This window comes from Lissotriton vulgaris, unplaced genomic scaffold (genome assembly GCF_964263255.1).
Source record: "Lissotriton vulgaris unplaced genomic scaffold, aLisVul1.2 SCAFFOLD_1841, whole genome shotgun sequence".
Taxonomy (NCBI): domain Eukaryota; kingdom Metazoa; phylum Chordata; class Amphibia; order Caudata; family Salamandridae; genus Lissotriton; species Lissotriton vulgaris.
In genome coordinates, this window is record NW_028247076.1 from 193,958 (window position 1) to 216,980 (window position 23,023).

The following is a 23,023-nucleotide window of genomic DNA, read 5'->3' on the forward strand; positions in this document are numbered from 1 at the left end:
GGGGTGAGGACGAAGGGGCCGTCCATCTTGCACGGCCTCGCTGGGCTGGAGTGTGTAGGGCGCCCCCCCTCTCTGATCCATAGCGCCACGCGACCCGTCGGCGGAGCGCCTCCGTCTGGAAGGGGGGGCTGTGGATCCCATCTGCCCTGGCCCCCCCCTTGTGGCGCGAGGGTGCGTGTGGGGGCCCTGACCTGCTCTGTGTTTGCCGGGATTTCCTACGGTGCCTCTGCCACTCCTGTGCCCCCTCCCGCTGAGCAGTATCCGCAGCAGACTGTAATATCCGCCACTTCTGGGACGTCGGGGGAGTTCACGGAGGGGTGTTGCTGGGTCCGTGGAGGCCCTCCCCCGGCGCTCCGCCATTTTGGAGCTGGTCTTGGACGGCCCCTTGGGGCTCGGTGGCAGCAGATAGAGAAGTGCATTCGTGCCCCGCTCTGCCCTGCTCTGTGGAGGTAGTGGGCTCGTGCCGCTGCGCTCTGGTGGCACCCAATCTGTGACCTGCACTGCCCACTGTGGTTCTGATCCTGTGGACCCGTATACCGATTGCCCGGTTCCTTCGGCGCTGTGGTAGCACGTACTCCGCCCTGCTCGGGTGGCTTCAGTGGAGGCCCCATTGGGAGCACCGACCCTTGGCGCAGCGGCTATGACGGGCCGGACTGGCCGTGGCCCTAAGGCTACCCAACCCAACACAATCACGCAGTACACTACCCCTCGTCTGCCGCCGCAGAGGATTACGCGCCAAACGGGCGCAGGTGATGGGGACGGGGAGCCGCCGGAGCCGTCTAGAGCGGAACTTCTTCAGGCTATACAGGGTTCACACACTGCCCTGGAACGCCAGATTGAGACGGTGTCCGTGGATGTGAACCTGTTGAGAACTGACCTTCGCAAGGTGGCGGATAAAGTCTCGGACGCAGAGGGCAACATCACTCAACTGCAGGGAGAGGTAGCGTCACTACAGAAGTCACTCTCTCAACTTGCCTCTACTACCCGAGCATTGGAGAGACGGGCCGAAGATGCAGAAGGTAGGGCGCGCCGAAGTAACATACGCGTCCTGGGGGTCCCGGAGCGGCTGGAGGCAGGAAACCCTGAACGATTCCTGGAGACTTGGATACGTGAGAGTCTCTGTCCGAGTGGATTGTCCAATGTCTTTATTGTGGAGCGGGCCCACAGGGCCCTGGTGCCCCCTCCGCGCCCTGGAGAAGCCCCTAGAGCCCTCATTGCAAAAATCCTCAATTATAAAGACCGTGACTGCATCCTCAAGGCGGCGAGAGAATTGGGGCCCCACATGATTGAAAATAGTCGAATCTCAATCTACCCCGACTACACCCAACAGGTGCAGGAGCAAAGGAAGTCCTACCTGGGGGTCAAACAGAAGTTGCGCGACATGCAGCTGCAGTATATGCTTTTATACCCAGTTAAGCTCAAGGTGCTCTCCCAGGGCCGGGCACACTTCTTTGAGACGCCAGCAGAGGTATGGGAGTGGCTTGAGATCCGAGGGGATGATCTACCCCCGGGTGAGAGAGGGGGATCGAGAGATATGTGGGGGACCAGGCCGCAGAGACGACGGCGTGGCAGGAGGAATCGGCGCTCTGGATCCCGTGGTCCTCCTGAGACTCGGCCTACGGTGGGTCCGGACGGAGCCATCATGATGGAAAAATCGCCTGGGGGGTCTGAGGAACGTTTGCACAGTGAGACGGCACCTGGTGACATCTTGGTGCCAGATACATTGCAGGAGACGCCGGTGAACGTGGACTCTGCGGCCCCAGTGGTCCCGGAGACTGCCTTGCAGACCCTAGACTTGGAATGATCCTTGCCCTGTCTAAACTGACGCTGCTGTGCTGTTGCTGTTATTGGGTGGGCCCATGTGGTCCGCCAGCCCTTTAGTCCTCTGCTCACGCAGCATGAATGTTGCGAGTAATTGTTTACTGCTCGATACCACGCACTTGGACTCTGGATTGGGTGTGCACCGAATGCTGGCAGCTGTGTATATGGGCTGCTCCTCCCGCGTTGCTGACTTAGGGGGGGAGAGCTGTCCGGGTCCACTGATCGGATTCATTGGGTCTTTTGGGGAGCTGGGAGGGAGGGTGGGTTGGGTTGTTCTGTTGTGTGTGAGTGTGAGTAGAGAGTGTTGAATGGGGTGGCTGTGCACGTCCTGGCACTGGCGGGGGAAGGGCGGGGTGGCGTTTTTGGTTGTTGCTATCCTTTTGCTCGTGGGTGGGGGGGTTAAGGGGGTTCCAGTCAGAATTTCGTATGTTGGGATTGTTGGGGGGTGGGATTTTGAATGTGAAACTGATGGCACTGGCATTTGGCGCATGTTGCCCCCACTTACCGGGGCGTCTGCTTTAGGTGATGCATCTTTGAAGTTCCCTGTGGCAAGGGTCTCCTGGCGGCGACTTAGGCTGTGTGTATGCTACTGCCCGGCTGGGCACGAATGGTGGTCATGGGGTTTAAATTCTTGACGTGGAATGTGCGTGGCCTGGGTACGTGCACTAAGAGACACAGGATCCTCACCTTCCTGAAACGACATGGGATTTCAGTTGCTTGTTTACAGGAAACCCACTTGGATGATGATGGTGCGCAGCGACTGGCCAAGAAGTGGAGAGGCCAGCTTTTTCACTCCTCCTACTCTACATACGCTAGGGGGGTCCTAATCTGGGTGGCCCCTGGGGTCCCATGCACTGTCCAGTATGTTGATGCGGATGTGGAAGGCAGGTACATATTGGCGAAACTCAGACTGGACGATAAGGTCCTCCTGGTCTTTAATACGTACGCACCGAACGTAGATGACCCGGCATTTTTCCCCCGGATGCAGGATCTAGTAGCCCCTAGCCTCGACGCGCCCCTCCTTTGGTGCGGGGACTTTAACTGCGTCCTACACCATGAACTGGATCGTAATCCACCTCGGGCGGGAACTAAGCCCCGTATGACGGCGTGTTTGCGAGACGTGATGCATAATATCGGGGCGATTGATGTCTGGCGCGCGTGTCACCCCACACAGAAGCTTTACACCTGCTACTCCCCGACCCATGGCACTCACAGTAGGCTAGATAGGGTGTTGGCGGCCAATCTCCCCTCCTCCCTCACGTTGACGGTCACACACCAGGCCCGATACCTATCGGACCATGCTCCGGTCACGTGTGTGGCGCATTGGCCTGACCAGGGGGAACGTCCCCGCACGTGGAGACTCCCGACTGATCTGCTCCAAGACCAGGTAGCCCGGGACCATGTGGCGACGTCCCTGTCCGATTATCTGGACCTTAACTGGGCGGGAAATGACCTGTCTTATTCCACTAAATGGGAGGCATTGAAAGCGGTTGTCCGCGGTGCGTGCATGGGCCTGACATACGGGGTCAGGAAACAACTACTTTCAGACTTGCAAACTGCGGAGGCTGAGCTCCTGCGAGTCCAGGCCCGCCCTGATCCGGACTCATCGGATCAACGCGAGGAGGGCCTAGCCCTTGGGTCGATCCACGATATACTCACGCGGCTCGATAGGTTTACGCTGGGCCAATATAGACAGAGACTGCATCGAGAGGGGGATAAATCTGGCCGTTTGCTGGCCTGGATACTTCGCCGGGAGTTTACAGCTGAGCGTATAGTGGCCCTGCGGGCGCCCGGTGGCGAGATGGTCCATTCGGGGGCTGCTGTACTCGCAGTTCTACGGGATCACCTGCGGACTGTGTATGAGGCTGATCGGGCTATATCTGAAGAGGCTTATCACCTATACCTCGAAAACCTCGACTTGCCGACCCTCCCTGAGGCGGCGGCGAAAGACCTCGATGTCAAACTGGCGTTAGGTGAGATTTCTGCGGCGATAGCCGACCCTCCCACGAGCCAAAACCCCTGGCGGGGATGGATTCCCTGCAGAGTTTTATCATACATTCGGGCACACCCTGGCCCCCCTTCTTTTGCAGGTTTACAATGAAGCCTTACGCACGGGTGACCTCCCGCCCACCTTGAATCAGGGTGAAGTCTGTATGATCCTGAAACCGGGTGGTGACAGCACGGACCCGGCTTCGTATCGTCCTATCACTTTGATTAACTCGGACGCGAAAATTTTGACCAAGCTGTTGGCCAATCGCCTTGCCCCACACGTGGCCCAGCTCGTCCACCCGGACCAATGTGGCTTTGTCCCTGGTCGTAATACTGCGATGAACCTGCGCCGCTTGAACCACATTTTGCACGAGGTCCGGGGGAGGGACACTCCCCATGTGCTGGTCTCTGTTGACCTGGCTAAAGCCTTTGATACAGTGCATTGGGGTTACCTGATGCATGTACTCGTCAAGATGGGATTTGGTCCCAACTTTCGGGAATGGATACGGGTCCTTTATAGATCGCCTCGAGCCAGAGTGCGACTGGGTTCAGCCCGCTCTGATGAGTGGACGTTAGGGAGGGGCACCCGACAAGGTTGCCCATTGTCCCCCCTTTTATTTGCTCTTGCGATTGAGCCCCTGGCCATTTCCGCCCGCAAGGAGTTACATGAATGGGGTATTGTGGTGGGGGACACCACTAATGTCATCTCCCTTTACGCCGACGATGCGCTTTTCTACCTGACCTCTCCGGTGGAGGCCCTCCCCGCTCTGTTGCGCCTCTTGGACCGCTTTGGTGCGGCCTCAGGCCTGCGCATGAATGTTAAAAAATCCCTGGTGTTCCCATTGACCCCTGAGGGTCTAGCCCCGACGGCGGATTCTTGCTGTGCGGGCCTCCGGTGTGAATCTCTGGCGTTCCGGTACCTGGGTATTCAGGTGGCCGCTTCTGATGAGGCTCTCTTAACTCACAATATAGACAAGATTCTTGTTGCCCTCCGCAAGTCCGTAGTATTCTGGAATACGCTTCCTCTCTCCCTTATGGGCCGTCTAGCTGTTGCCAAGATGGTGATGCTCCCTAGAGTCCTCTACGTATTGCAGAATACCCTATGCCCGCTGCCCTCCCGGGTGTTCCGTACACTGAATTCGCTCCTTACGTCTCTTCTCTGGGCGGGTGGTCGCAGCAGGGTTGCGTTGCGCACGGTGACGCAGTGTTGGGATGTGGGAGGCCTTGAGGCCCCAAGGTTTGATTTATACTATTATGCTGCACAACTTCTCCCGGCGGCCAGATGGTTTGCTGACACCGAGAACTGGGAGTTGGCATTACTGGCGGGAGTGGCCTCGGAAAGGGTGCTACAGGAGGCTCTGATGCAGGGCCGGGGCGCTAATGAAGCACTGCCCTATGTCGTCAGGCATACGGCTCATATCTGGCAGCAGTTCGTTGAGCGAGTGTTGCGGCGGGCGCCATTCCATAGGGAGCTCCCCCTTTGGATCCTGGCCCCACTACTTACGATGGAGGCGAGTATGTCTTTCCGGGAGTGGCGCCTGGGCGGTTGCGAAACTCTTGCGGATCTTTACCCGGACGACTCGTTTGTGTCCTTTGAGAGAGCAGCGGACTCCTTTGGACTGCGTGAGGGCCAGTACCTGCATTATGGATGTCTCCGGGATGTGGCCAGGACGACATGGCCCCAATTCCCAGAGGCGCCCGAACTCACTAACACCCTAGACGTCATCTTGTCCTGTGGTAGGGGCAGGAGACTAATCTCCCTTCTTTACTCAGCGATGCGCAGGGACTCGACTCCCCCATTGATGCCTGCTTGGAGGGCTTGGGAAGCGGACCTGGGAATAGCATTAGACCCGGCCCAGAGGAAGCGAATAGGGCTGTTGACTCGTAAAGTGTCCTGCAATGCGCGGTTCAAATTGATACATTTTAATTTTCTCCATCGCACATATGTGACACCTGCCTCCCTCCACCGCATCTCTTCGGATAGAAGCCATAATTGCCCGAGGTGTAGTGCAGCACGGGCGGGATTCCTTCACCTAGCCTGGGAGTGCCCCTTGGTGCATGACTTTTGGGTGGCGGTGGTGGCACATATTGCCCGGATTACACACCTTACCATCACTCTGGAACCGCTTCACTGTCTACTTGCCCTGGTACCCAAGCCCAGGAAGAGGGGACTGTCCTACAAATTGCTCCAACTCCTATTGGTTCTGGCGAGGAGGCGGGTGGCCATTACCTGGATGGGACGGGGGGCACCTGAAGTCACTAGTTGGTTGCGGGACGCTAGGGAATGGGCCTTAGCGGAGGAGACACATATGCAGAGCACACGCAGGGATGGCAAACTCCAGGATGACTTGCTCGCTTGGAGGACCATGTGTATCGAGGGGATGGAGGAGGATAACTCTGACGCAACTAGTGCGGAGCTGTTTTCCCCCGCTTCCTCGGACTCTGATGATGGTGGGGAGGGGTCCGGGGTGGACTGTCATGAGGTAGTGTAGCTGCTCCATGGGCCATGCCGATATTCCTTGTTGTCTACACTTATCTGTCATTGTGATTACCATCGACCACATTCTACTATGAGGATCGCTTTGCAGTGGGCCCTTGCCTACATCTCCTTATGAGATTACACCAATGCCACAAATGCCATTCATGGGGGGAGGGGGGGGGGGGGGTTTCTTATTGTTATGCTGTTGTTTGTGTTGGGGCAGCTTCATAAAAAGTAAATTGGCGACGGTATTGAGATTGTTCACGGGATTCTGGGAGCACAAGAACGTATTCCTGTCATAGTCTTGCAGGTTCAACGAGATGCCGCCCTGCCTCCGGGATGTGGGCCACCTCTGGCTGGGTACCTCCTTTTTTATTTCTCTGTATTTTTGGATCTGGCCTATCTGATTTGTACGTGTCAACTGACCTGTAAATTGTATAATTGGTGCTGCTTTATTCTCCTCGCCTACAAAAAATAAAGTTTATAAAAAAAAAAAGACCAGGAGGACCTTATCGTCCAGTCTGAGTTTCGCCAATATGTACCTGCCTTCCACATCCGCATCAACATACTGGACAGTGCATGGGACCCCAGGGGCCACCCAGATTAGGACCCCCCTAGCGTATGTAGAGTAGGAGGAGTGAAAAAGCTGGCCTCTCCACTTCTTGGCCAGTCGCTGCGCACCATCATCATCCAAGTGGGTTTCCTGTAAACAAGCAACTGAAATCCCATGTCGTTTCAGGAAGGTGAGGATCCTGTGTCTCTTAGTGCACGTACCCAGGCCACGCACATTCCACGTCAAGAATTTAAACCCCATGACCACCATTCGTGCCCAGCCGGGCAGTAGCATACACACAGCCTAAGTCGCCGCCAGGAGACCCTTGCCACAGGGAACTTCAAAAATGCATCACATAAAGCAGACGCCCCGGTAAGCAGGGGCAACATGCGCCAAATGCCAGTGCCATCATTTTCATATCCAAAATCCCACCCCCCAACAATCCCAACATACGAAATTCTGACTGGAACCCCCTTAACCCCCCCACCCACGAGCAAAAGGATAGCAACAACCAAAAACGCCACCCCGCCCTTCCCCCGCCAGTGCCAGGACGTGCACAGCCACCCCATTCAACACTCTCCACTCACACTCACACACAACAGAACAACCCAACCCACCCTCCCTCCCAGCTCCCCAAAAGACCCAATGAATCCGAACAGTGGACCCGGACAGCTCTCCCCCCCTAAGTCAGCAACGCGGGAGGAGCAGCCCATATACACAGCTGCCAGCACTCGGTGCACACCCAATCCAGAGTCCAAGTGCGTGGTATCGAGCAGTAACCAGTTACTCGCAACATTCATGCTGCGTGAGCAGAGGACTAAAGGGCTGGCGGGCCATAGGGGCCCACCCAATAACAGCAACAGCACAGCAGCGTCAGTTTAGACAGGGCAAGGATCATTCCAAGTCTAGGGTCTGCAAGGCAGTCTCCGGGACCACTGGGGCCGCAGAGTCCACGTTCACCGGCGTCTCCTGCAATGTATCCGGCACCAAGATGTCACCAGGTGCAGTCTCACTGTGCAAACGTTCCTCAGATCCCCCAGGCGATTTTTCCATCATGATGGCTCCGTCCGGACCCACCGTAGGCCGAGTCTCAGGAGGACCACGGGATCCAGAGCGCCGATTCCTCCTGCCACGCCGTCGTCTCTGCGGCCTGGTCCCCCACACATCTCTCGATCCCCCTCTCTCACCCGGGGGTAGATCATCTCCTCTGATCTCGAGCCACTCCCATACCTCTGCTGGCGTCTCAAAGAAGTGTGCCCGGCCCTGGGAGAGCACCTTGAGCTTAGCGGGGTATAAAAGCATATACTGCAGCTGCATGTCGCGCAACTTCTGTTTGACCCCTAGGTAGGACTTCCTTTGCTCCTGCACCTGCTGGGTGTAGTCGGGGTAAATTGAGATTCGACTATTTTCAATCATGTGGGGCCCCAATTCTCTCGCCGCCTTGAGGATGCAGTCACGGTCTTTATAGTTGAGGATTTTTGCAATGAGGGCTCTAGGGGCTTCTCCAGGGCGCGGAGGGGGCACCAGGGCCCTGTGGGCCCGCTCCACAATAAAGACATTGGACAATCCACTCGGACAGAGACTCTCACGTATCCAAGTCTCCAGGAATCGTTCAGGGTTTCCTGCCTCCAGCCGCTCCGGGACCCCCAGGACGCGTATGTTACTTCGGCGCGCCCTACCTTCTGCATCCTCGGCCCGTCTCTCCAATGCTCGGGTAGTAGAGGCAAGTTGAGAGAGTGACTTCTGTAGTGACGCTACCTCCCCCTGCAGTTGAGTGATGTTGCCCTCTGCGTCCGAGACTTTATCCGCCACCTTGCGAAGGTCAGTTCTCAACAGGTTCACATCCACGGACACCGTCTCAATCTGGCGTTCCAGGGCAGTGTGTGAACCCTGGATAGCCTGAAGAAGTTCCGCTCTAGACGGCTCCGGTGGCTCCCCGTCCCCATCACCTGCGCCCGTTTGGCGCGTAATCCTCTGCGGCGGCAGACGAGGGGTAGTGTACTGCGTGATCGTGTTGGGTTGGGTGGCCTTAGGGCCACGGCCAGTCCGGCCCGTCATGGCCGTTGCGTCAAGGGTCGGTGCTCCCAATGGGGCCTCCACTGAAGCCACCCGAGCAGGGCGGGGTATGTGCCACCACAGCGCCGAGGAACCGGGCAATCGGTATACGGGCCCACAGGATCAGAACCACAGTGGGCAGTGCAGGTCACAGAGTGGGTGCCACCAGAGCGCAGTGGCACGAGCTCACTTCCTCCACAGAGCAGGGCAGAGCGGGGCACAAACGCACTTCTCTATCTGCTGCCACCGAGCCCCAAGGGGCCGCCCAAGACCAGTTCCAAAATGGCGGAGCGCCGGGGGAGGGCCGGTGTTCTTCCACGGACCCAGCAACACCCTTCCGTGATCTCCCCCGACGTCCCACAAGTGGCGGATATTACAATCTGCTGCGAGGCACAGGATACTGCTCAGCGGGAGGGGGCACAAGAGTGGCAGAGTCACTGTAGGAAAATCCCGGCAAACACAGAGCAGTTCAGGGCCCCCACACGCACCCTCGCGCCACAAGGGGGGGGGCAGGGCAGATGGGATCCACAGCCCCCACTTCCAGACGGAGGCGCTCCGCCGACGGGTTGCGTGGCGCTATGGATCAGGGAGGGGGGGCGCCCTACACACTCCAGCCCAGCGAGGCCGCACCTCAGCAGAGCCTCAGTCCTCCGGCGCCGCAGTCTTCCGATCCCGGGACGGGGATCCTAAGCAGGGGGCCGGCGGGCATCCGATGGCGCACCGAGGCTGGGGTCACCACTTGCGTCCTCCGCCGCCCGGCCCGGTGAATAGGCCAAAGCAGCGGCGCCGCGTGAGAGAGCACGCCGGCGCCGCCGTCAGGATCAGCTAGGCCACAGGTCTCTGCGGATTGCCGACCACGGGTCCGTTTCGCCAGGCACCGGAGCTCGGCGGGACTTCCACCGCCTCTCCGACACGCTTTCTCGGGGTCGAGAGGGTCCGGGCAGGATAATTGTAGGTATTACTGCGGTCTTCGGGACGGAGCTGGTGGAGCTCACGTCCTGTCGGCCATGCTGCTTGGCCACGCCCCCCACTGGATGACATAATTAATAAAAAAGTAGAGGTTCTCTCCAAGAAGGGTTGGCCAGTTACTGTTCCAGGACACCCTGATGGAAGAGATGGGGTGATTAAGGACCAGAGGAAGAGGCTGCAGGGGAAATCCTGTCTAAGGGAGTTAAAAAGCCAAACGCTCAAAACAAATTACTTCACGCATTAGCGGTGACAAGGATGGTGCCTCTGGCACTGCAGATGGGCAAGACAAAGGCCCAGAGGTTCCTATTCCCATAGATTGTGATGAAACATTGTAGAATGCAATTAACCTATCCTGTTCCTCCTACTTTGATTTAGGTATTGAGGAGATAGAGGTGAGGAATATGGGTACAATTAAGAAGGCATCAAGGGCATCTGGGTCAAAAATGGGCATTGTTGACCCATTCGGAGAGAATGTTTGACCCGCTGCTCATCAAACACCCCTTGTCTCCAGAGTTGACTCTATTGCGGCATTTTGCTGAGCACCTCTCCTTTTGGCCTAGGAAGGAAATGCCAAAAGAGGTCAGGTCCCGTCTTAGACCCGAGTGCCCACACCCCTCCCTCCCGGATAAAGTTGGGTCTACCTCCGAGTTAGATGCAAAGGTGGTGGCTCTTAGCTCCAAGGGAGGAAAAGACCCTAGGAAAGGTCTCAATAAAGGCCTCAAGTCCTGCCAAGACTGTCTATTTAATATTACTGGCCCACTCACAAAGATGTTTGAGATGGCGGCATATCTTGAAGACACCCTCATAGACCCCAAGGAATTGTGCCAATGGGCACAAATAGCCATTTGCCTCCTGGGGAATGCAAATACTGTACTCTCAAATGAGAAATGAAAAAGCATATAGCTAAAAATAGATCCTAAATTGGTCAAACTGGCCACTAGAGAAGGAGTAGCTGCCTCCCAGGGTCTACGTTTCTGGGGACAATTTTATCAGGGACATGGCTAAGTACATGGGAGCATTTAGCTCAATTCAGAAGTCCTAGAAAGACATCAAGAAAGTCTTCCAGGATAGTGTTTTTAGCTAGGCTGGGAGAACAGGGGGTCAGTTTCTCGGCCTTGGCCAAAGCTCTTCAAGACCCTACCTGGGATTACTGGGCAAGATTTGCGCACCCACACTTTGCTCCACATTTTGTCATTTATGCCCACAGAAACAAATACCTCACGGGAGAGGCTTCAGAAGTGAGCGGAGACAAAGAGGCCTTTCAGTAGGTAAGAAGTATGAAAGACCGTTCAGATACCCCAAAAAGTAGGAGGCAGACTAGCCCAATTTTGTGGAAACTGGAACATGGTGAATCAGGACCCTTTGGTCCTAGACACAGTGGAGGGACACAAGATCGAATTTTCAGATTCACCATTACAAAGGAAAATTCCCCCAGAATTGATACTCTCACAAGAAGATTCTATCTTAGTAACACAAGAGGTAGTGGAATTATTGACCAAAGTGGCAATACAAGAGGTAACGGAATCAGGTTTTATCAGCAATATCTTTCTAGTGGAGAAGGACAAAGGAATGAGACCACTGATAAATCTAAAAGAGTTGTACGAATGGGTTGTCTACCACAACTTCAAAATGGAAGGGGTGCGCCTCCTTAGAGATGTGCCAAGGAAAGGGGATTGACTAACACGGTTAGATCTAAAGGATGCGTACCTGCCCATCCCAATTTGGACTCCACACCAAAGGTTTCTCCAATTCACCTGAATGGGCAGACTATGGCAATGGTGCAGTCTCCTTTTCGGACTTTCCTCATCCCCTTGGTGTTTGACCAAGGTTCGCGGGATGCGAGACTGGTGAGACTAATAGTTTACTTAGATGATATCCTGATAATGGCACAGTCCAGATACGTGGTCTCACCCCACACAGAACTTACCATGAGCCTAATAGAACACCTGGGGTTTGTCATAAACGGGAAAAAATCTAGCATGGTAGCAAACCAGTAAATGCAGTTCTTGGGTTTTGTCATGAACATAACAAGGGCAGAATTGAAATTGCCACTGGAAAAGTTAAAGAAACTTCATAACGAATTGAGGAATCGCTTAGGGAGAAATAAATTCCCCTTGTGGGCTCTAGCAAGGATCCTAGGCCTTCTGTCGTCAAGAAGCAGAGCAATCTATTGTGCGCTCCAAAGACTCAAAGTCAAAGCATAAAGAACATGTCGATCGTATTCTCAAATGCTGTCTCTGGACCTGGTTTCAAAGAAGGAACTACTTTGTTGGCTGGGGATTGAAGAAGCATAGAATGGAGGAGCCATTTTTGGGGAAAATCAGGAGATAGTGATAGAATCAGATGCAATTTTAAAGGGATGGGTTGCAAGATGTGGAGACTCATCAGCAGGGGGACGCTGGACAGATCAGGAGAAGGAGTTGCTCATCAACTGCTTGGAATTATTGGCAGGTTCATTTACAATTCTATGCTTCACCAAAGACTTAATGAAGTGTTCTGTAACATTGTGCATGGATAACGTATCTGCAGTCAGATATGTCAACATAATAGGGGGCCCTCAGATTTAGTCAAGGTCTTCTGGAGTTACTTTCTGAGCAAGGGCATGTTGGTAGACGCGGAGCATATCCCAGGATAGAGCAATGGTGTTACAGATTTGTTCTCCCGGAATTTCAGAGATTCTATCAATAGGAGGTTAAACATGGACATTTTCCTCAGTTGCCAGTCGTTATGGGGACCCTTCGGGTGGACCTCTTTGTGGACAGATGGAACACTCAACTGTCAAAATCTTTCAGCTGGATGCCAGACCCTCAGGCCTCTGGGTGGATGCCTTCCTTCAGAATTGGCAGGGCCTAGCACCTTATGCTTTCGCTCCTTTTGTCATGCTACCAAGACCTACTACTACTGTTGCATGTTTGCAGGAACATTAAGGTCACAGTAGTGATTATTATTATTTTTTTTATATATATTTTATTGAAAGATTTAACATGCAGTTACTGTATCGTGAGCATAGTACAAGTAGGAAACTAAAGGATAATCAGTTCATACATAATTTGTGAGAGCTGTTAAATCAGCCGAAATCCCGTGAAGTCAATCATTAGTGAGCTGTGTGGTCGGCTGTGATGGGGGTAATCCCGGTGTTGCCACAAAATAACAGTCTCTCATCACACACCATCTTATACTGCGTCATCTATCTCGCCAAAGCATCCGGCACACCCATTCGTGCAAAGGGCCCACCTAAGCGGAGCTCCCCGAGGTGTCCCCAACCCTCCGCTAGGTGCTACAGTGCGCCATTTATCCAAGGAACCTACCTCGCCAGTCAGAGCTGTCAGTGTATTCAGTGCCATCGTGCTGGCGTCTATGTAAGCTTCCCGATCGTGAACTCAGTGTGATGGAGGGCTGCGGCCCGGGGTGCCACGTGGCGTGTGTTCATGTACATGTTCAACTTGTTGCTAGAGTGCTGCACAGTCAACTGGGGGGCGACTATCTGCAGAACTGACCTCCGAATCAAGGGAGGAAATAATATTGAAATCAGGGGATAGAGGGAACCTGAGTTCCAAAGGGGGAAGGGGGTGCTGCGTTGGGGTTCCTATTATTTAAGCCCCGTGTCCAGGTATCGTATGTACGTGTAGTGAAGATGTGGTACACATGCGAGTCGGTGTGAGTGGATGAGTCACGGGGGCCGCCAGCTGCAGGATGGTGTTGTTTAGAGTGTGTCGGCCGCCTGGCCGGTCGCCCCGTGCGGGGGGGAAAGGGGGGGGGAGGGTCCACGAGTGGGGGGGGGGAGGGGGGGGGGGCAAAGGTGGCGCCGTCCGCGTGCCCCTATATGTGTGCACCTGTCATCTCACTCCCACCCTGTGCCCTACCTTCCTGCAGTGTGCTTCCGCGATAGGTCACAGTAGTGATAACGCCACTTTGGAGGTCACAGGCATGGTTCTCAATTCTACTACAAATGAGCATAGGCTTACCAATCTTAATTTCAACTTTCAGGGAAGTAATTACAGGCCCAGACAGAAGGAGAGTCACATCCTCTTGAAGAGCATGGACAACTTACGCTGATGGCCTGGCGGATTTCAGGAGACAATGGCAGATCCAGGCCTTTCGGCAGACGCTTGTTGACTCATATCGGAGTCATGAGTGCCTGGCACAAGGAAAACATATAGACTGACTTGGGAGAAATGGGTTTGTTCCTTTGAAGGAACTACAATCCTGTTTCAACTGATTTACTAAATGTAGTTCATTACTTATCTGGTTAATTCACATTAGGACTCTCTTTCTTATAGAACAGTTAAAGTTTGCAGATCGGCTTTTGCAGCATGTCACTGCCTTGTAGACAGAGTCTCTGTGGGCCAAAACTTACTGACCAAAACATTAATGGGAAGTATGTGGGTACTAAACCCACCTTCTGCAAAATATACTGCATTATGGGACATTAGAGATGTCCTACAGGTCTTAATAAGTTGGAGAGAGAATTCTGGATTATCCCCAAAACATATCTCTTATAAACTCACTTTCTTGCTATGCCTGGTGTCTTGTAGATGGACTTCAGACATAAAAGCCTTAGACATCACCATCAGGGCCTACAATCAGAATGGGTTAGTTTTATTTAAAAGGCGAACAGAGACCATGTCAACTAATGTTTCCTACCCCTTATTTACAGAGAATGAAAGAATGTTTGTAGTGAAATGTTGGATGGAATATGAGAGGACTGTGAGTATGAGAGGAAATACAGAAAAAATGCTATCCTATAAATAGCCTCATAGAGCAGTTTACTCCCCAACCATAGCACAATGGGTGACAGAAGTAATGAAAGAAGCAGGTGTAGACATTACTATGCTTGGTGTACATTCCCTTAGGGGTACCTCAGCCTCTAAACCTCTCTTCCCGGTAGATATCCTCGGGGCTGCGGCTTGGTCCAATGAAAATATGTTTAAAAGTTGCTATTTTCGACCCGTTACAAGGTTTATTGACAATGTATTAAATGCACTTTAAAACTGAATAATGTTAACCTCTGTGTCATGATATAACATTTAGATTTTGCACAGCCTGGTGGGCAGACATTCTGGGTTTTATTAAAGACACGGAGGCTTAGATTATCCCTCCACATTGGAACCCTCCTTGATGGAGAAAAGTTATTGATTTTGTCTTGGGTTTTTGTTTTCCAGAGTAAGAAGTTTTCACTGATTAAGTTTTTTGTTTGTAAGTTATGGATCTAAGAAACTATCTTGTCCGCAAAACCAAAAAAGGAAGAACACTGCGTGCGGGGGAACTTTATTGTCTATTAGAAAGTTATTGAAGTTCTATATTCTTCGATTGTTGCTGCTGTGAGCGGGCAATAAAGGAGATTTGCATAATCGTAGCCCCTGTGTCTTTAATAAAATACAGACTTTCTGCCCACCAGGCTGTGAAAAATCAAAATTCTCTTTTCTTTCAAATGTAATTTTTTGGATGTCTCTCAGACAAAGCCTTTGTGCAAGGTGATGACAATCAGAATAGGCAACCAATCCACCCTCCTCCTGGACCCCTACTCTCTGGACGGCCTATAGGAAGCTTTATAAAATCTAACTAGCTTTTCTTTGCTTCTGACAGAACGAGCTAAGAACTGAGAAGAAGAAACTTGAATCTGAAATTGAAAAACTGCGGCAACTCCTGAAAGAAAATGAGCAAACACTGCACGGGAGACTGAAGGAGATGGAGAAGAAAATCACCATGGTGGAAAATGCAAATATCATAAGACTTTCCAATCAAATCACCTCTCTCAATGCATTGATAACGGAGATAGGAAAAAAGTGTGAGGCGCCAGAATGGGAACTCCTGAAGGTGAGCTACTGTTTGGGAAATACATCAAAAGAAGGAAGTGAAATTTTTCTATTTTGTGTGCATTATTAAATGTATGAGTGAAACACACAGGATCTCCTGGCAGGGTCAATGCACAGTGACCCCACGCACTCTGACAGCTGCACAAAATATACAGTCATGGATTATTTACACTGTCCTACTTGATGCTGAGAGCCCGACTCAATATACAAGCAGTGGAATGTGCAGTAACCTCTTACAGTGTCACATACAAGTTAATGCGACTCTTGAACTTTGTTTACCCAGTTAATGATGACCGCTCTTTTCCACAAGGTAATGAGACCAATTTTTACAGTCACGCTTTTCCTTCAAACATTTTAAAACCTTACATTATTTTGAGGAGTGGTGTTATATCTTTGGTCGCATGCTTGTTTGTTACTCTTCACAGTAATTGGGAACCTTTGGATTCAAACTTGCCCCCTCGTCTTCTTTTGAAAAGAACATAGATGAATTTTGACATTACATTATGAGAAGTCCTATATAATTCTGTGTTTTGTATTCGCAATATCAACCCTAAATCAAATCCCTTTGCAAATAACTGATGGCGTCCAACCTTCCCCTCTTTTTAGGTTGCTGTCTGTCTTTTCTCTGACCTAGCAGCCCACGGGCCTACTACTATCATTTCAACCACTTAGCCAATGTTAATTCTCTGGTGCCCCTTTACAGTCCTGAGGAAGACCCCATTGTAAGGATCAAGGTCACCTACGTCTGTCAAGGGTTGAAATGTTGACATATTGTTGTATTTAAGCCAATGCGGGCAACTGTGCTTTGTTCATTGTGCCTATTCAGTGGCATAATAGCTGCTAATTATTTTGCTTGTGTATAAATGTCATGTAGGACATACCAATATCATTGTTGATGTGTATATTTTCATTCCCTTCCCACCCTCATTTAACCCTCACTTTGCACAAAAGTCCTTCCTTTCTCCCTTCTACACATTCGAGGCACTTTTGTATATGTATGTTCCAGATGTTTTGCTGGATTTTGAACATTCAGATTGATGTTCAATATGAATAAATAGCATTGAGCAGAATGTTATGGTATGAGTAATTTAATGGATGCTGCTACATAAATATGTGTGTTCTTCCAAATTGTCCCACTGGGACCACCTATCCTCTCTACTGTTAATCACCCAGGTCCCGGTGGCTTAACTGGGTTGTACCCTTTTTTTGTAACCAGCTATGTAACTAGGCATTTGGAGTAGGTGATGACATGTTGCCCCAGATAAAGGTAGAGATTTCCACAGAAAATTCTTTAGTTTGAAGAGTAGTGACAATGCTATATTTCGAGTAACCCTTTTTTTCCCCCCTCCTTTATGCGATTTTTATGGTTATGAAGGACAAGGTCCCCTGTCTTGGTTCCGATTGGTATGGCTGGAGACCGCCCTTTATTAGCATGCTTAGGACTGGGACTTATCCTAGGACCTTTAGATTTGTTGAAGTCGGTCACAGAAACCACGTGCCGACCATTTGAATCTGAAAGATCGCATTATATGTATCATTGGATATTCCTACGGACCCTACCTCATGTTTTTGTCCCATAGATCCCAAAACCTTGTTTTGTTGCTGTTCCCTCTTTGTTTATCCAATAGCCTGACTTTCCTTACTGAGCCAATCCACTCTATTGTCCTGGGAGGGGTAGTAAGAATCCAATTCACACATATTTCCCGCCTAGCTAATATTATTAGGGTAAACAATAAACACTTTTGACTTTTACTTAATACAGAATAGAACGATTACTATCAAATATCAAATATAACAATTAGTGGGCTTACCTCAATATTTGTTTCTAGAAATGTATCAATGGCCTTACCCACTTCTTCCCAAAAGATTCCCAGGTGTGGACACTGGTGGAACGTGTGGATATCATTCGCCTTGGGATCCCGGCATTTTGGACATTTGTTCAGTTTGGAGAGTCTTTCCGGCGTCCAGTATGACCTATGTAAAGTGAAGGGATGACTTCTCCTAAGTGGTGCAGAGACTATAGTTTGCCATAAGAGTGCAGGATACTTGCCAAAGATGATGCAAGTCTTGAGTAGGGAAGGTCTTTCTCCATACTTCATCCGGGACAGTGAATTCTTTGTCAGGGGACTGTATCAAGTGCCAATACCATTTCGATATTTATTTTTCTCGTACGTCGCTTAATAGTTCGTATTCCAGATTCGCTGTGATTTTTTTAACTTATTTTCAGATTTTTTGACAAATTCTGTAGTTGATCATATTTAAACCTGGAGATCTTGCCCTGTGTTACTTCCAATAATGAGTCCCAACTTATTAATGATCCAGAGTCAATCAAATGTCCCCATCCTGTTATTCCTGCTTCCCTAAGTGGGGTTGCTAATGTATCTTTTAGGCACTCTGGAGTTCCTGGAAACTTCCAAATGGTTGCTAGCTGGCTATAGTACGGAATCTTCCAAATTCTTCTAATATCGTACCATAACTTATATGCAGTGTTAAGTACCTTTTAGTTTGATCTTTTTAAAGTATTCTGGATGTCCAAACTTGTAGAAACAATGATCGTCCTGTGTTACGGCTTTCCAGTAAGAAGAATAGTCGGCATGAGGTCTAAGAAAATTTCTTATATGTTTAAAATGAAAGGCTCTATAGTAAGAAAGCAGGTCAGGGCTAGCAATGCCCCCTCGATATTTCCTCTGACACAGTTTTCTCCATGATATCCTCACTCCCTTTGAGGCACAAATAAAGCTATTAATTTCACTCTGTATCTAAATTCTAACAGTATAGCGTTAAATAAGAAAGTGAACTTTGGCAAAATAGGCCTTTTAATTACATTTGAACGCCCCAAAAAGGACAGGGATAGACAACTGCACGATTTTAATAATTTCCTCATTTCCTTAATCATTGAGTTTAGGTTAACCTGAGCAACTTCTTCAATGTTTTTCGTAACCTTTATTCCCAGATACTTGATGCTATTTTTTGTTTCAACTAATGGTGTTACTACATTCCAGTGCATTATTTCCATTTTCTGAATATTCCCTTGGTAGCCTGAAATTTGGCCAAAGTCAACAAGCAGCTTCGTGATGAAGGGGAGAGTTTTATTAAAATCGCTCTTATAAACAATTGAATCATTGGCATACAATGCCACTTTATTTACCCAGCCAATAAATTGGAATGGGATAATTTCCTAGACTCTCCTGATCATATTGGCCAGTGGTTCTATATACAAATTACAAAGATGAGGAGACAAGGGGCAACCTTGTCTCGTCCCCCTTCCAATCTGAATCTGTTTAGACAAGCTACCATTTAGGAGTACTTTTGCAACTGGCATAGTATATATATTTCTTATTACTCTTAAATAATGTGTTCCCAAACCAAAGTGTTTTATAGCTTCATGCAAGAATATCCAATTTACACGATCAAATGCTTTAGCAGCATCAAAGGTTAAGACTGCTAATGGTAACTTTGCTTTGGAGGCTTTGTCAATGGACCAGATTAGTTGATGAGTAAGATCATGTAGTTGTCTCTCTCTTATAAACCCATATTGTTCAGTATGTATGATTTTACCGGTGATATTCCCTATCCGTACTTCTAATATTTGGGTAAAAATGTTATTATCACAATTTAAAAGTGAAATGGGTCTGTATGACTCACATCTGAGTGGATCTTTTCCTGATTTTAACATTAAGCTGATGGTGGCATCATTCCACGATTTTGGGAGCTCAAGACCTTTCAAGTAAATGTTATTGAAGAGGTTCGTCAATCTTGGAATTAGTATTTCCCTTAAGACTACATATAATTCCACTGGGATAGGATCTGGGTCGGCAGCTTTCCCTTTTTTAGATTTTTGTAGAACCTCTAAAACTTCTTTGCAGGTAATTACTGCATTTAACACTTCGTTAAGCCCTTCTCCCAGAATTGGTAACTTTGATTCCCTCCGGTACAAATCTACCAGATTGACTGAGGGGGTCTGATCCTCCTTATACAATGTCTGAAAAAAATCTTCGAATGCCTCTTCTGTTTCTGTCCTGCTCTCTACCTTTGCATCTACCAAGTCACTATGTATTGCATTTATTATGTTCCTGCTGTTGTCAATTTTGGTTGTCCATGCTATGAGTTTCCCACTATTCTCTCCGTATTCATAATTTGACAATCAACTAGGCACCCATCTTTTCATTATCCTTCCTTCCAAATAGACAGACAATTCAATTTTATTTTTAAGAATTTCCTCTTTTACTTTTTCTTGTTCTGTTGCAGAGGTTGCTGCTTCATAATTCCTGTGTTGGTCTAGAATATCTGATTCTAATTGAATTATAATATGTCTAGATTCCTTATTTCTTTTTGCAGCTAGTCCAATCAGAGCTCCTCTGACTACGGCTTTGTATGCATCCCACACACCTTGCAATGAAACTTCACAGTTAGCCTTAATTTGAAAGTCTTCCTCTGTTATAAGTTTTAACTTTTCTATAATTTCCTCATGTAATAAGTGTGTGCGATCTAAGGTCCACCTAACCTCACCCTGTGTATAGCTATGGATAAATTTGATTTGGACTAGGAAGTGATCGGATAGATGGGGCGGGACATGATTTACTTTAATAACATGTTTGCTTAATTATATATCTATCAAGGAATAATCAATTCTTGATGAATACCCATACTTATAGTTTATATATGCAAATCTGTTATTCTGATCCCTTTTACTCTTCCATATATCTACTAGTCCCGAGTCTTCTTTAAATCTTTTAATCCATTCCCTCATTTTGGGGAGATTTAAGGCTCTCCCAGGCGGGTGTCTGGCTTTACTTGGGTCTAATAACAGATTAAAGTCTCCCCCTATCATTGTTGGGACCGATATATTACTTAGCTGAGCATACAGGGATTGCAGAGGGGCTGGGTCATCTGAATTTGGGCCATTGTATCCGACTACAAAAAAAGGTTTGCCCTCTATGTTGATCTTAGCTGCAGCCCATCTGCCATTTGAATCAGCAAACTCTTCTACAATGTTTCTCTTTGAGGGTTTTAACAATTATTGCTACACCTTTAATACAGCAGGACTGATTAGTACAGATTGATTTTTCCACACATTTTTCATGTTTTATAATTTCAAGCCACTCAGATTTAACAAGTGGGTTTCCTGTAAAATTATACGGTCACATGTATAGAGCTTCAAGTATTCAAAGATTTTTTGTCGCCTTTTCCACACCTTCAGGCCATTTACGTTCCATGTCATAATTTTAATTTTACCCTCTAATGCTAATATAGAGTAAACAGGAATGGGGCAAGGACATAGCCCTGCTGCACCCCTCTTGAAATATGAAACGCCCTAGTACAATCCCCATCCTTACCAAAACGGACCTTAGCCCTTGCCCCTGAATATAGTTGCCTAGGAAAGGAAACTATATGTTCATCCACCCCCATCCTTTCCAGAATTGCCCAAAGCTTAACCTGAGTGACACAATCAAATGCTGATGTTAAAATCAACAAAAGTTTAAAACTGCTTCCCTTCTTTGGCTTTTGTGTATTTATCTAAAAGAATACCAAGATTTAGACCGTGATCAATAGTTCTGATGCCCTTTCGAAATCCATATTGGAGATCGCTGATAATTGATTGTTCATCTGCCCATGTTTGTAGTCTATCTATTAACACACGCCCAATTATCTTAACTGTGGAATCTAATAATGATATTGGGCGATAACAGGCCGGGCTTCCTCTATTACCCTTCTTATATATCGGTACGATGATAGATTCATACCATGTCGTTAGCAACCCCATAGAGCAGAATGCTTTAAAGATTTGCGTGAGCAGGGGTCCCCATAGTTCCACAATATTTTTAAACAAGTCAACCGGGACACCATCCGGGCCCGGTGCCTTGGCGCCCAAACTAGCTTTAATTGATAGCCAAATTTACCTCTTTCAAAGTAAAGTCCATATCCAGTTTCTGAAAAGTGGGTATGGGCTCCAAGTCAGGTTCTAGTCCTTCTGGTACCTGATCAGTTGAAGGTTGATCACTATAGAGTTTAGCATAGTGTGATACCCACTCATCTTCCGAAATAGCAATCTCTATGGTTGCTTTGGAGTTGTCATTAAAAAATGGGGCATTAACCGCCTTCCAAAAAGCGGCAGTATCATGATTCATAGAAGCCTCGTACAAAGCACTCCATGCTTCCTTTTTTAATTCGTCTTTCCTTTTCGCAAGGGCCTTCTTATAGCTCCTTCTGGCTTCCCTTATCAGGTCCTGATCCTTGACTCTGGCTTTTAAAGCGTTTTTGAGCCTAGAATAGGCCTTAGTACAGGCAGAGTCAAACCACCACCCTGTTTTAGCACCACGCCTTTTGGCGTCTACCCAAAGACATTTTTTAATTTGGGCTGAAATGATCTTAAAGTTCTCTATAATTAGAGTCGGGGGAATTTTCATCCAAACAGGCATGAAAACTAGCATTACACTTTGTCAATAGATTAAAAAGAAAGCCCTCAGGAATTACTTTCGTCCACTTCAAGGAATATCCATTTTGTCGGCTCAAAGCAATATTATTTAAGAGCTGCCTAGAACTATTTATCCTATTTGGCTCTTGATTAAGTACCAAGATATCAAAACTCAACGAGAAGTGGTCGCTTAAAGCGATGTCATCTGTACTAAAATTCCTAACACATGCAGAGTGTCTACAGGATATCAGAATATAATCGATAGTTGAAAAAGCAACTCTACCATTAAAAATGAACTGAAAGGAACCTCCGGATGACACAGACTATTGGCGAACCCCATATCGCAAGAAAACATGTCATTCAGGAGATCCCCATACATTGTATGTTAAAAGTGTGGACGACTAGTGTCTTTACCAAGTGTAATCCCACACATTCCCCTTTCCCCCTTGTGGCATAAAAAGTAGTTAAAATCCCCTTCCCAGACCACAAAGACATCTTTAGAAATCTGGCCAAGTAGATTTTTTTACATTTCTGCATAGGCTTCCCAGCATTTCCTCCACCAGCTCGGAGGGGGCATTATTATAAAAATTCACAATGATCACGCATAGTGCCTTGTCCACATGTATCCTAACAATGTGATAATAGCTGTTATTGACCATCTCTACTTTCCCAGTTCTTAAATAATTGGAAATATAGGTGCATAGCCCACCTTTTGCTCTACCATACATCGAGCTAATGGATGCGGTATGAAATGTTTTAAAACCACACAGGTGGATGGGGTCTTCAGCCCAAGTTTCTTGTAAACATAGTATCTCGAATTTCTTTACATAATGCACCCACACTTTATTGGTCACCTTAGTTTTTAATCCAGCCACATTCCAAAACATAATCTGGCATTTAGTGTCCTTAGCGTTACTGTCTGCACT

The 23,023-nt window shown here is 48.7% G+C and overlaps 1 protein-coding gene across 1 annotated transcript in view; it reads left to right on the plus strand.

Moving 5' to 3' along the window:
- The window catches only part of LOC147665643 (E3 ubiquitin-protein ligase TRIM11-like), a 296,424-nt gene that overhangs the window by 79,196 nt on the left and 194,205 nt on the right, over positions 1-23,023 (plus strand). The window contains exon 3 of the mRNA XM_086949620.1: positions 15,453-15,683. Within this exon, the coding sequence (XP_086805746.1) occupies positions 15,453-15,683 (231 nt within the window). The remainder of the gene's footprint in view (positions 1-15,452; positions 15,684-23,023) is intronic.